Source organism: Lycium barbarum, chromosome 11 (genome assembly GCF_019175385.1).
Source record: "Lycium barbarum isolate Lr01 chromosome 11, ASM1917538v2, whole genome shotgun sequence".
Classification (NCBI taxonomy): Eukaryota; Viridiplantae; Streptophyta; class Magnoliopsida; order Solanales; family Solanaceae; genus Lycium; species Lycium barbarum.
The window spans coordinates 16932444-16947985 of record NC_083347.1 but is presented as its reverse complement, the minus strand read 5'-3'; the positions used below and the strand labels follow the sequence as shown (position 1 = coordinate 16947985).

General features: G+C 31.1%; 1 protein-coding gene across 1 annotated transcript; it reads right to left on the bottom strand.

The window, feature by feature from the left end:
* Positions 1 to 798: 798 nt before the first annotated feature.
* On the bottom strand, positions 799 to 2341 carry LOC132617501 (transcription factor MYB41-like). Its single transcript, XM_060332507.1, has 3 exons — positions 2114 to 2341; positions 1867 to 1996; positions 799 to 1724 (listed from the first exon to the last, which is right to left on the bottom strand). Exons 1-3 carry the CDS (start codon positions 2244 to 2246, stop codon positions 992 to 994), a joined length of 996 nt encoding a protein of 331 aa, XP_060188490.1. The 5' UTR covers positions 2247 to 2341; the 3' UTR covers positions 799 to 991.
* Positions 2342 to 15542: the final 13201 nt, after the last annotated feature.

Below are 15542 nucleotides of genomic sequence, written 5' to 3'. Positions count from 1 at the left end.
GCCTAATATAAGGTCTAAACTGCAACGATTGACTATAATATATGCACAGAAAGGAAAACTCTAATTTCTCGCATCTGAATATTGTTTTCTGTCGTCTTTCATTTTCATCTTTCTTTTTTGTTGAATCACGCAAAACAGTAATGCATATGAAGATGAATAATACCATGCACAATAAGAAATAAAAACCTGAACTAATACCATGAAAATGAGAAATAATTCATGTGTTACGTTAAATTTGTACATTTACTTTATATTTGACCGTGATATAGTTTTAATTATAAATATTCAAATATAACATGTTTTCTACGTGTAAGGATAAAAAAGACACATTTTAACTTATTGAAGATGGATATGCCAAGGCATGTATCACAAGGACAAAACAGAAACTATCAATAAATTAAGGGCCAAAAGTGTTATTCCTATATTTTAATTAACATAGAGGATTAAGGTGATTTCTTCATAATATCACGGATTAAGGTGATTTCCTCAAACTCCTTATAAACTGAAACCTGCCGAAGCTAATTAGGAAAACAATTTTAAAAAGGAAAGTAGAAGACACGCATTAACATGCCGTACGTCCGTGTAACAGAACATACCATAAAAAAAATTATCAAATCACTAGAGTTGGTTTTCTAGGTACATAATTTTGATTGCGAATCGTTTAAAATACAATAAACACTAGAAACGAATGAATAAAGAATATTACTTAAAGAAACAAGAAGAGAGGGAAAGAAAATTCTCAAACTCAAAAGTATATGCATATATCCACCGGTTACATTGAAAAAATGAATGATAATAAGACAAGAAACAACTGGTATGTATAAATAAAATTCTAAAACAAGATCCACCTAACAATACAACTTTAGAATTGGATGCACCAAAAACTTAAAAAATGTAACAACGGTTCCATCCAAATGCCCCTAGAAGAAAACAAAACAACAACAACAATACAAAAAAGAGAAACTAAGATTTGGACAATGTCGATCGATATTTACATGAAATCATCAAAATTTAAACTCTCTGGGATTTCAAATTTCATCAAATTACTGCAAAAGGTCTCTTTCTCATCTTCTGTGGGCGTCGATAACACTGAATCGTAGCTGAAATTCTGATTGCTGCTGTTATTGTTCAGTGATTGAAAGGTGGAATTATCAGAAGTATCAGAGTTACAATAACCATAGTTTTGTGGAGGTAGCATTTGGCCATTCATCAAATAGGATTCCTCCACGTGTCCTTGCATGGGCTGTGATGCAGATGAACAAGGAACATTTTGTGTGGTGAAATTGGGTATTTCTTGAATCTGATTTTGGAGTTGGTAAAATTGAGGCTGATTTTGCAGTGGGGTATTCAATAATATTTGATTTTGTTGAAGTTTTTGTAACAACAAATCAGACCCTTCAAGATTTTGAAATTGACTGTTCAACAGTTGATTTTCTTGAAGTTTTTGTAGTAATAATTCTGGGTTACTTTCATTGTGTGATGCCAAAAGAGTAGTTGCAAGTCTGAAGACTTCAGGGTTTGCAAGTGCTTGCAGTCCAAGTAAGCTCGAAAGGTTAAATTGAGTTGAATTTAGGAGGGATGATAAGTCTAATAAATCAAAACGAGGACTATGGGTCACTGGGTCGATACCATTTCTTAGAAGTCTTTTTCTTATGTGAGTGTTCCAATAGTTCTTGATTTCGTTGTCTGTTCTTCCTGGCAAACGAGCCGCTATAGCTGACCACCTAAGCACAAACGTAAAACAAGCACATAAGTTTTGAGAATACATAAATGATAAATTAAAATTGTGTTCTGTCTAACAATTTAAACTATTAAATTATGTGATTGCACAACAAATTTTAAGCTTCATGGAAGTATATTGCTTACTTGTTGCCAAGAACACTGTGAAGTTGGATAATACTTTCTTCTTCTTCAAATGAGAATCGTCCTCTCTTAATATCAGGTCTCAAGTAATTCGTCCAACGAAGACGACAACTCTTTCCACACCTTTGAAGTCCTGCAAATTATTTTCAATCAAATATTATACGCAAAGTACCCCATATACATGGAAGAAAAAAAGAAGCCATCTACAATCTTGATGTCAATAAACAATTGGGATGAACAATATACATACCAGCATTCTTAGGGAGTGTTCGCCAGTTTCCAGGACCATGAAGTTCAATATATTGGATCAGTTTATTATCTTCTTCTGGTGTCCATGGACCTTTTTTGAGTCCATTTTTATCACAACATGGTGATCTTCCCATTGCTTTTTTTTTTCTTCTAGATGTTATATGGAGATTACTTAGAAAGTTGGGAAGTGTTCGAGAGAAATTCAAGTTGTTGTAGTACTAGAAAAGAACTTTAGAGAACAAAAGTGAACTTGTAGGACCTTAAGATAATGAAGACCAATATTTATAGATGAGAAAATAGATTGAAGTCAATAGTATTTGGCGCCGGCCTCCTTCTATGTCAATGCATCAATCTCTGTCTGCTGTCTCTTGAGCTTGAAATGTACAAAAGTTACTTAAAACAATAATATATAAAATAATGTAGTAATATAGTCTTTCTTCAACAATAAAAGTGTTTGGACTTTATCCGGAAAAAGAAAAAATGTGAAAAATTTGGATGAGTGAGTTGGGACAGGTGGCAACCAACTAATGGTTTTGACCTTGAACATCAAAGTCTTCAAACCGAGAATTATTAGTCGGTACGGTAGTTAGATTTCTCCTACCAATTATAATGTCAAGGTTTTATGTGTTTCAGTGTTTTTGCTTCTTTGTAACAAAAATTAGAACTTTTGAATTCAAATTGTAGGGATATGCATTATGCATAGTCCACAAAAAATTTCATAAATTACGTAGGCTATCGTCAGCGTATCTATTTCAGTCCAGTTAGTCCTCTGCGTGTCACATTTTAGAAGCTTATTAGGACCTAATCTTGGAGACAAAGTTTTGATAATTAATAAAGTGAAATAAAATATACTACAGTCATTGTAATCTTTGACGTGCATGCATCTTTGGAGGAAGACAGTATAAGTTTAGAGATAATAATATAGTAAAAAACAATTAATGTGAAATTTTGAAGGATCTACATATAAAAAGGGACAAAAAACGTATATGTACATAGTAAGATGGTATATTTACAGAACATGACGATGCTTTTCAGTTTATAAAATATATCAATAGATTTCTTACAAAATCTATATGAATCAGGTAAATTAAAAAGTAGCAAATAAAACACAGTAAATAAGGTAAGGAAACTAATTTCCTTATTTTATCCACTCTTCTCTCCCCATTCAAAATTAAGAGATATTGTTCCTTGATTTTCTCCAACTTTTGCTCCCTTATTTCATCCACTTTTCTCTCCCATTCAAACTTAAGAGACATTGATCCCTGATTTTCTCCAACTTTTACTAAAAAAATTCATTCTAATGAGTAATTCTCTCATTCAAAATTCACACCAGAAAACATATATATATTTATAATTTTTGTATGCAATATGTATAACTGTATAAATTCGTTATATGTATAAAAATTGTATGCATATTTTGATTATGATTAAGTATATATAAATTGTATAAAATCTGATCATATTAAAGTATGTATAAATTTTGAGAAAATATGTATAATAAATCTGTAATTGATACAAACCAGATTCCATACAAAGTTCATACACCTGAAAATAAATATGTATAAATTTTTGTATGCAATATGTATAACTGTATAAATTCGTTATAATTTTTATGTATGAAATATTTATAAAAGTTGTATGTATATTTGGATTATGATAGAGTACATATAAATTATATAAAATCTGATCAAAGTATGTATAGATTATGAGAAAGTATATATGTATAATAACTTTTCTAATTGATACAAACCAGATTCCATACACATTTCATACACATATTAGTTTTCAACATGTTTAAGACTAATTCATATCGAATTTATTCGCATTTCATACACACTGTACCACATATATCTCAAAAATGACATAGCAGATTACATACACATTTCATACATATATTAGTTTTCAACATTTTTAAAAACTACAGTTTATATAATTTGTACTTATTTCAAACACACAATAATCACATATATCTCAAAACGATACAAACCAATTTTTATATACAATTAATACACATGTTAGTAATCATAATCTTTCTATTATTAATGTATAAATAATTTATACACATTTTATACACACAATTACAACACACATCTCATACACACATTTCAACTTTTTTACATGCTGCATTAAAGAATTTTTTTTCTTTTTTGCAAACATATCATCACTCCCAATATCCCGCGACTTAAATTCATAAGATTTTCTATTCATTATTGCCACAAACAAAAGTCGAAGCACAATTAAAGTCTAACAATGTAGGATCAGAAAACAGTGTTAATATACAAAAATAATGATGAACAGTAACAATGGTGAAAGATGGTTTGAAAATAGTGAGTTGAAAATGCAGAGAATTTCTATCAGGTAAAAAACGTTAAAATTGGTGGAGAATTGTTTGTTGATGAAGCTGAAATCGTATCATACTAGGAGAGAAGATGAATTTTAGGTCTGGAAATGGTGTCTATCATAGAGGGAGGGAGGGAGGGAGGGAGAGAGAGAGAGAGAGAAATCTTTTTAAAAAGAAGAAGAAGTTGATTGATAACTATCCTAAAATTAAGCCCACATTTAAAATCAAATTCTTTTCCTAAAAAAAGCCCAAAATCGTGAGTATCCGATTAAGCCCAAATCTGGTATACTTTGTAATTTTATTGGTATGTTTTGTAAATGAGGAAAAATATCCTTATGTTTTGTAATATTGGGTATTAAGTAGTATTATTAGGTCATTTTCAAAAAAAAAAAAAAAAACAGACGGACAATCTATCAAATATGTACCTTAGGCTCACGTGGAATATAGAGGTCATTTAAATTGACTAATGAAATGGTCACATAATCTATTAATTGAAACTTCAAATATTGTTATGGCGATTTAACATTTTCTAAAATCTCTTCTTAATAATCAGGAAGAAATCTTTGCTCCCTTTCTTCTTCTTAATTAATAGTATTTCATTTTGGAATTAGGATGTCTAAAATGGGGAGATTTCAAGGTTCCAGCTGATTAGAGGATTGAACTTGTATTCTGAAAGCATCAAGGACAACTACTATATTGGGAATAAAGTCAATATATAACAAAGAAATTAAAGAGCAACACACCCCCAATATGGCAAAGGACGGCATACTGATTGATAGGAGATCAATACGTATTCTAGAAAATACAATACAACTAGGACCTATTTTTGCCCCAAGGTCATTTTTAATCAGAAAAAGAGAACTTTATGAGAAAATGATTTAATTTTTATTTACAGAAAACTTTTTTTTTTTTTTAAAGAACGCGTGTTTATATAAAAGACGCTAAGTTAATTAATTTCTACTTTGAGGATTCTTGTCATGAGGTCAGCTCCAAGACCATACACGTAGCCTAGGGACAAGTGTCATTTTAAGTTTACATCTAATAGAGCAAGTCAACAAGGCTATCTTCTTATATGGATCTCTCATAGCCCTCACTGTACCGGTGCTGATTAAAATTAATCGGATAAAAACCAGCAGCCTCACATATCACAACCACTGATTACAAGTGGCCCCAGTGTGGACATTTTAGTTATTGACAATACCTTACACACCAATACATCAACTTTGAAATCTCACTTGCTTAACAACATACGTTTTCCTTTCTAAGCCATGCATGGTTGTAAAATGTGCACAGTGTAGAATGCTTTTGCTATATGTATCGTCGTTGGAATAAAATTACAGTATACTTATTTCTTTAAATTATAGTATACATTAAGAATGTAAGTTATATTTTCTAATGATATAACATACACCTTTAGCACACCAAACTTTAGCCAATAAACATTTGTTAAATCTTCCGGTCTATCTTCGAATACGCTAATTTAACATTTTTCAATTTCTGTTGGAAGGTTTTAAAGCAATGTTCATACCAGTAAATAAAAGTTAGATTTTGGTAATAAAAGGTGGCCCTTCATGTCAAATAATATTACACACTATCATAAGCTCATGGCGTAAGTTCATATTTTGAAAAAACAAGACTAAAAGGAGAAACATCACATACTCCATATGATATAAAAATGTAAGCAATTAAATCATTGAAATGAAATGAGTTTAAGAATATGATTCTGATCCTCTTACATTAGAAGACCGTTCAAAAATATATTGGCATAGATAGAACCATAGCCAATTGAATACATATATAAATAAATAAGTAAAAGAGAATGGCTTAAACTTTTATATTCGATAATTACATACTTCAAAATTATAATAAAGCAGGCAAGTTTTTCTTTGAATTCGAGTCTTATTATCACTCATTATTAAAAAAAAAAAAAGCTTTTATGTGTTTGTAAGAATGAATTTTCGGCCTAATTCAACCCCAAAAGTTAGCTTATGAGGGGAGGATTGCCCAAGTCCATACAAGGAGTCCACACATCTCTTAAACCAACTATGTGAGATACTTTAACAGTTGGTCCATTTAGCTTATATCTTTACAACAAATTTGGAATGCGAGTCAAAGAACTTATCGATCATCCATTTTAAATTTGTCCTAATTAGAGGAAGATCGATACAGCTAAGAGATGCAAATTATACTATGAGAAAAGAAGAATAAGAAAACAACAAGAAGTTAAAATGCGATAATTGTTCAATTTCAAGTTACATGGTCAAACAAAGGCCAAAGTTATTTCGGCCAAAAAGCGTTAACTTGTCTTGTATAGCCCTTTACATTCAAAGCTTGAAAAGATACCCCTAAAGCAATAAAAATGCGATACATTGGTTTTTTCCACTGTGGCAGTCCAGCAAGTAATTCTTTGGGCTCACTCCAAAACCCCTAAAAAAGCTTATAATTCAAAGTCGTTGATTTTCTGGTATTTCATTCATCAAACTTTTAGCTAACGAAACAATTTCGTCAAATATTACTTCCTTCTCCTACTATACAAGCATTGCTTAATCGCCTTGTCTACCTCATCCACTTCATTTATTAAGTATAATTTGTTCTAGAAGAAAAAAAAGCTGCGTAATTTTATCTCCATTTTACTATCATATTCAGCTGTAATTTTCGAAATCTTACATATGCATAGAAAAAAATATAACTAGTACATGCAAATTAATATTTTAATAAGATGATAATGTTCATCTTGTGTTCCCTGTTTGGTGTCCACGAGACAACTCAATCTCACAAACTCCTAATTAAAAATTACTAATGTAATCCTTAAGAAAATCACATTACTAACAAGATGATGGAGATTTTCTTGATCAACTTCTCTTGCCACTTGTCTCTATTAATTTGCCTTTTGAATATTAAAAAATGAATTTTCAAACAAAAAACTCCGAATTTTGTATTCGCTAAGCCGTCGCATGTTGGGTAATTTCTACATAATCTTTGTTTTAAGAAGAAACTGAAGCTTATAATTCGTCATCATGGAAAAAGATCTGGGATTTACTTGCACACAAATAAATCGAGTTCATTAATTATATTACTTGTCGCAAATTTAGCGTTTGCTTGTGGGGAACTTGCCCTAAATAGCTTCCACGTCATGAGAGTTGACCTTTCTCCCCCACCCCCTCCTTCCTTTACCCCCCTCCCTCCCTCCACAAATGGAAACTAACAATTTATTTATATTTTGTTATGTGAATGTCGTTATATTATTGTTGAGATGTGTTCAATAGCCCTCAACAAACTTTGAACTATAATGCTTATTTTTTCCCCTTCAGTATCTCCAACACCAATTATTTAATTGGAGGAGTTCACATTGTTCTATATAGAGTGTGAAACTGATACGAAATGATCAAGAGCATGTGGACGCTGCTTAATATTGTGTGATCATGCATATCTGTTTAAATGCCATGTATATATCCGTGCAACTCGTTATGACGAGCACAAATCAAATTATATATATTTCATGTTTAGGATAAAATTTTATTTTAAGAAAAAAGGTGGCTGATGATGTTTTTAAGATTAAAAAATGGGAGAAAATTAATTAGTATACTTTAATTTGTTGAGCTCATAAGCTGTTGGAATTTGGACATACGTGGTGAAGCTTCATTGAGACTCGTGTATAGTTGCAGTGTGACATAATAGGCAACGGATGAATGTCATCCAGTCAACATATCCAGATGTTTCTGTAGCAATCCATGTTTCCTTCACTATTCTTTTCCAATTTATTTTTGTTTTAATCCCATCCCTTTTGTCGTTTTTTTTTTAAAATCTTTTATCATGAGGGGACCGTTAGGACTAGGGACCATCAATTTTTTTAATTTTTTTTTTACAATTTGATTCAAATAAAGAACATGCACGGACAATGCCTTTAAACTTGATAACAAATTCTATTTAGACACTATAATTAAGGCTTGCTTCAATTGAGCGCCCGAATACATAATTGTTTCTATTTACATTTTTTGTTCAATTTTTTTAAAAAAATTTGCGCATATTGTTAAGCGTCTATTAGGTAGTTAAGTTAATCACAAAAAATATTATCTCCTTTAAGTACATACATCAACCTCAATGGGAATAAGCCTGAGGTTTTATGAATGCAGATAATTAAAGTACACCACACATTTTAAGTGTTTAACTTCAACGTAATTGACGCGCGCTTGAGAATACACGCAAAAAGAAAATTCAAAATTGGAACCAGAAATAATAAGAATTTTATGTGTTCAGATATTCAATTGGAATAAGCTTTAGTTCGAGTATCTAAATGGAAATTACTGATAAATTTAAGGATTTGTTTATGTACTAAGCTAATAAAAGAAACTTATGGAGCTATGTTATCTGTGGTGACACACCTTCTAAGATACACTCTTTGTAGCTTAGCTTTAACGAATTATACCTTCAAAATTCTTGGTGAAGTAAACCAATATGTAGTTTTGATCAGTACAGCAGCGGCAATTTAACTTTGTCATGTTAAGGGTATATAAACTGTAGATCAATGGCCACGTCAAGAATATGCTACGAATATTTAAATATTGAAGAAGTGAATATTTTTTTTTTATGAATTATGGGTGCATGTAATAATAAATAAAACTTGAATATAAGAAACTATGTAACTGTCTATAAAACTATCATGTAGCCCATTTCGCAAGTTATTTTTGATAAATTTCTTTGCTGAAAATACTCTTTCAATAATTGCTGTAATAACTAGCAGAAACAAAGCAAATTTCACTCAACATATAGAATAATTAAAAATAATTATTTATCTCAATTAGTTTTCTTGAAAGATCACCAAATTCATCTACAAAGGAAAAAAGAAAAAGAGGAGAATTGAACGCCACTTTAAAAGTTAGGATCGAACATGAGACTTTAAAAGTAATTTGAACACTATCATGGGGCTGTCTTTCTCATATATGTAAAGGGTGTTCTAGATTAATATAAAAAGTAATATTTAACTTATGTATACGATATAATTTTTCTGTGAATAATGTTACACTCGTCATAAGAAGCTCTGCACTGTTGTATATCAAAACTATATTTGTACAAAAGCTCCCAAATTTGCGGCAAATGATAATGAAGGGATATTTTTTGAGGTGATAGGGAGTCGTGTGATTTTTGTGATGCTTTTACTGCATCTTTATTATATTATTTTGCCATGACTTATTATAGTGCCTTGAATTGTTTGTTCTTGTGCCGAGGGTCTACCAAAAATAACCTCTATACCTTTCAAGGTAGGGATAAGGTCTGCATATATTTTATCCTCCGCAGACCTCACTTTGTGAGATTTCACTGGGTATGTTGTTGTAGAAAGAATTTTATTTATTTATTATGTGATGTTTTAATTATTTAAAGGATTTTTTTCTCTTTAAATAGTTTAATTCTCATATTGCTCATACTCATTCTTATTTGATATTCTATCTTGCATAAATTAATTTATTGATTTTCTGTAAATAAAAACATTATTTAACATCTCCGACTAGGGAAAAATCTAAATTGTCACATATGAGTTCATATGAACCCAATAACTTTTGTTCAGACCCACTATATGAATTAAAAAATCAACTAAATATTTCGTCTCGAACGTAGTTAGTATTGTATATTATCTTGAAGTCACTATATAATCTATAAACTTTAAATCATGAAGTTCCACCTCTATCACCGACCTAGTGTTGTATGTTGTGTTAGTTATGCGTATATTATTTTTTGTGATCCCTCGCACCAAATATTATATTTTCTTATGTGAAATTCAATATTGAGATTATCTTTGTAATTTCTTCAACTCTAAAAAGCCCTCATTGTATTTAAGTTACACTCAATTTTAAAATCGAAAATTGATCTTTTTTTTTGCGCGGATTGTCCTTCTTTTGGGGTGGTTTTTAATTTTTGTTTCTCAAATTGCCGGTCTTTAATTTTTTACCTTCGCTTAAAAAAGTGACCGAAAATACCCCAAGGTTCTGGGTTCGAACCCTTGCTCAGTAAAAAAAAAAAAATCGCAAGGCAAAGCTTTGGGAAAAGTCTATCTTATGCGGAATAGGTTGCCTTAAGGCATAATTAAAAGTCTGCCTTATAAGGAAACTTGTATTGGATCTGGCATATTAAAAGTCTGCCTTATAAGGCAACCTCTGCCGGATCTGGCAGAACTTTCGTTATGCCTTAAGGCAACCTATAAGGCAGACTTTTTCAAAAGTCTTGTCTTTCGATTTATTTTTTATTTTTATGCTTGAGTTAGGGTTCAAACCCAGAACCTCAGGATATTCTAGGCGAAGAGAAAAATTAAAGACCAACAATTTGAGGGACAAAAATTAAAGACCACCGCGAATAAGGGGTATTCCTGCGAATTGCCCTATATTGATTGCATGAATCTGCTGCACTGACAATGAAGATGCATTGGGCTCGACAATTCGGCCCATTCCCACTTTCACCAGTTGTGCTGTTTGGGGGCCCATATGGATTTTTTTTGCGCGGACTGTCTTCCAAAGGCGCTTGTCTTTAATGTTTGCCCCTCAAATTAATGGTCTTTAATTTTGTCTTTCGCTTAAAAAAGTGGTTGAAAATATCTTGAGGTTCTGAATTTAAATTCCAGCTCAATAAAAGAAAAAAAAAATCGCTTAAAACTTTGCTTGTAATTTTTTTTTTCTCTGCTGGAATCTGAATAGGCTTAATTTTGCTACGAAACTCTACATGGCTAATTCTTTTGTTTACTGAACCGTGATTCAAACCCAGGACCCGGGATATTTTAGACGAAGGAAAAAAAATTAAAAACCACCCCCAAATAAGGACAATCGTGCAAATTGTCCTCATGGATTTGAAACCAATGTATACTCCTTTCTCCTCCTTTATAAACTAGAGTTTCAATTAAATAGATTTTGAAGTTGGCACTTGAAACTTAGCTAGCGTAGCTAGCGTTTGACCATAGATTTTGAATTAAATTTTAAAAAATTATCTTCAAAATACTTTCAAGTTCCAAAAACTGGCATGAACTAGTCTTTGGGAGAAATTCACTTCCACTCATAAAACTTAAAAAAAATTCCAAGCAAAATGCATGTCCAAACACAACTTTAAGTTTCAAAAATCACAACTTTAAAAACTTAAATTTTCAAGTTTCAACTTCAAAAACTCAAGTTTTTGAAGTTGTGTTTAGACATGCATTTTACTTCATAAAACTTCAGTGAAATTTCTCCCAAAAACTGGTCTAAGCTAGTTTTTGGAACTTAAAAATATTTTGAAAATAAAATTTCAAAATCTGATCAAATTACATGGCAAAACAGATATTTGAAGATTAATTTGATCCAAAATCTATGGCCAAACGCTAGCTAATCTCTATATATGTTTTTACGAGACCAAAGATTTAAAAAAAAAGTTATTGTCGGATACCTCTCACGTGATCTAATTTACCAAATTTAATGCAACTCCTTTATTATTACTGTGTAACCCGTCAATTGTTCAACCTTCGTTCTCTCTATTGTGAAAGGCAGTGAGCCTTGTCATGTTGTCAGGGGCGGCTCAACATAATTGGAGGCCTAAATCGAAATTTTAACTATAGGCCTAAAACCTAAACGAATTTCGAGATATTGTATTTGAAATTTATTTTTCTAACTTTTATTAGATGTCAAATTATTACTTAATAATTTTCATATAAATGATTTCTTTGAATATTGTTTTTCAATGTTGAAAAACACCTGAGGCAATTATTACAGAACCTGTTAACATGATTCTATACGCAATAAATTGGCAAATTTCAAATAAAAAGAATAGATTTAGAACCATAAAATCTAAATTAAAAAGTTGATAACTTGGTATACCCACACTTTAATATGGTTGTTGTAATGCTTGAAAACCTAAAAAGAAACAAAAAGAATTTTCAATTCACTTTTTTCAACACTTTTCGGCAATTGGCTCTTACTTTTAATCATTGTTTTAAAAGGTAGTGTCAGGACTCGTCTCGGGGCTCGCCTCGGCAAAAGTAACGTGCGGGGCTTAGTTCCTATGAGCCTTACGCTTTAAGCACCCAACCGTACGCCCTAAACACGCCTTACGCCCAACGCCCAGGGCTAAGCTAAGAGTTCTTACACAAGTTATATTTTAAATTCATTAATTAAAATCATTCACCCTCATAATTGTTTAACAAAATAATGATACTTAATAGTTTTTCATCTATAGAAATAGAAGATTGGGTGTAACTCATATAACAAGTCGTAGTATTGGATATTTACTATTTGAGAACGTCGTGAGGGTGAATATCACTTAATTTAAAAAAAAAAACACATAGCGGAATTGTACATTTTCACTTGTCATTGGTCATAAGTCCTATGTATCAGAATTATCATATAATTTTATTTTTTGTTCATGAAGAAGTTATGTTTTAATTGTAATATTGATAAATTTTATTGATTATTTGCTTATAGGGAGATAAAATGAATAGTATTATAGTAATAGTGTTTTAAGAAACTATGTTTTTTTCCGTGTTTGAAAGTTAAAATGTTAGAATTGATTTGCATTTCATAATAGCTTTTATTTCATTGTATTGTTTATACTTGTAAAATTATGTTATATATAATTACAAGTTATAAGTTGTGTATAATGGATTGCTTTGATCATTTTTTTGTGAGGATCAAGCGCGTGCGCGCGCGCAGACACACACACACACACATATATATCATTTATTTACAGTTTTTTTTAATGTAATTTTACCTATTTAAAAATATTTATTGTAATTATATTATTTTAAGAAATACTAAAAATTAAATACCCATGAGGCTTACGCCCCGTGCCTCGAGGCTTACGCCTCGTCGAGGCGTATGTAAAACGCCCCGCCTTACGCCCCCGCCTTTTAAAACACTACTTTTAATAGAGTATTGTTCCAACTTATCGGAAATTTGAAGAAATAGAGTACAAAAAGAATTAAAGAGAATAAAATAATATGCGTGTTACCAGACAGAATGTAAGAAGGCAAAATAGCATTTTTTTTTATTTCTTCTATTTGAAATTAAAGATAATAAAATAATATAAATTTATAAAAATTATTGTACTCTTTATAATGAGTAATTAATTTTCTTTTAGAAAAAATTAACACATATTTCTTGGTAAAATTTGGGGGCCTAAGGCATATGCCTTACTTGCCTAGGCATGGAGCTGGCCCTGCATGTTGTGCATCAATTGTTCAACCCCCGTTCTCTCTCGAATTATTGGCTCTATCAATAGTCATTCTTAGGTTTGATGGCTTGAGCTGCTTTACTAGAGATTTAATCGTAAGCATAGTATTTTAAGCTGAGAACGTGTTTATCCATTGATTGAAAGTTGAGAAACATGAAGGGAGTAGCAGAAAACACCTTGGAAAGCTATTGAAGGAGCTCGAAGCTCAAGTTTGAACTTCTGGTTGTAAAGTTATGATTTGGGCAGTAATATGTGCGAAATTTTCCCAAAAATAAATACAATTGAGTTGACACATTTAAACTTTGGATAGTTTTGTTAAATTTTTTTTTCTCACAGTTTCCGTTAGATCTAATAACCAAAGTTTCTTAAACATTTATTATAGACCAAAAGTGATCGCTTTTGACAAGCTCAAATTATTAAAACTGTTCAAAAACTTAAGAAACTATTTTAGAGGGAGTTTGGATTGGCTTTTTAAAAGTAGCTTATAGGCTAAAAGTTAAAAGTCATAAGTTGGTAATACTCAATTTTTGACTTTTAACTTATTTTTGTGTTTTTTTTTTTTTTTTGCTTAAAAGTAAGTGCTTTTAAGCATCTTTTATCTTTATCAAACACTATAAAAATTAAAAAAAAAAACTTAAGAGCTAATAAATACTTAAAATAAGTCAATCCAAACATTCTCTAACGCTTCTCCCAAACATAATGGACCATTATTCTATTTTTCTCTCGAGTTATGGCCCGAGGAGGCCAGGACTAAATTATTGACAAATTATTTGTCTGGTAAAAGGAACTCCAACCATTTATGCACCGACACATTCTCCATTTTAGATTGTGACAGAACACAAACATTGTAGACAATTGGTCCTAGCAGTGCTGTAAAGTCACATGATATTATATCATTCTTTGGAGCTGCTTGAATTACATGCATTATATTATTGTAGTGTAAATTTGTGTAATATCAAATCTATCATATTTTAATTTATCACTCGTGTTTGATGTATCTCTTTTTGACCTCAATTAATTTAAATTTAAGCGGTATAAAACTCATTAAAAGGAGAAACAATTCATATTGATCTTTTTTCTACTTTCAAACTCAAACTCAAAACCACTAATAAAGGGTGGAAGGATCCTATCAATTCAGCAGAGATCCATAACCTTTGGTGCTTGCGATTTATGACTAGCATCTGCTCCCACATTTTTGCACGCCTATTATAAATTGTTTTTACTATTTTAACAGGGTAATATTATAAATATATACTAGATGAAATTACAAGATAGGGAGAACAGTACAGCTCTCTGGTAGTTCAGCGTTCTTTATCAATTACTATTACACACTATAGTTTATCTTCTAAAAGTAGTTCCTAAAATATTTGCTTATATTGTGTCATTTGCGAAGATTAAGGAACTACCCAAATTGTAAGCATATTAGAAAGTTTCATCTTAGCTCCTTCTTTTGCGAGAAGGTCTGCCACCTTTTTATTTTAATAATTAAATTTTATCTTCATTGATCATTAATGTGCAAAACGTGTTAAGTTGAATTGGCATATCAAACTTCGCACATGATCATAGAGATTACTAAGGTTGGAGGTCTGCCACGCGAATTTACTCTCAGTAGCTATGTTTGATAATTGAATTCTCCAATTTCTGCGTCATCAACCTACAATTTTGCATAAGAAATTTGCAATTCTTGAACGATACACATTTATATTTATATTATATAGCAGAGTGAAAGGTGGACTATCAAGGGCAATATTGGAATTGCACATCCAATATTTATGGCATTTCCATTAGATCTTCTGTCACATCCAATATTTATGGCATTTCAATTAGATCTTCTGTGGACTCCATTTTTCACCACTCTCTTCTTCAATGCACTCCTTCCCACCCTTCCTATTTATTGATTTAACTTAAA

Coding starts and splice junctions, on each gene's coding strand:
- LOC132617501 (XM_060332507.1), bottom strand. CDS start 2,246: ATGGGAAGATCACCATGTTGTGATAAAAATGGACTCAAAAAAGGTCCA. Junction 1,997..2,113: donor AACACTCCCTAAGAATGCTG/GTATGTATATTG, acceptor AATAATTTGCAG/GACTTCAAAGGTGTGGAAAG. Junction 1,725..1,866: donor CACAGTGTTCTTGGCAACAA/GTAAGCAATATA, acceptor GTTTGTGCTTAG/GTGGTCAGCTATAGCGGCTC.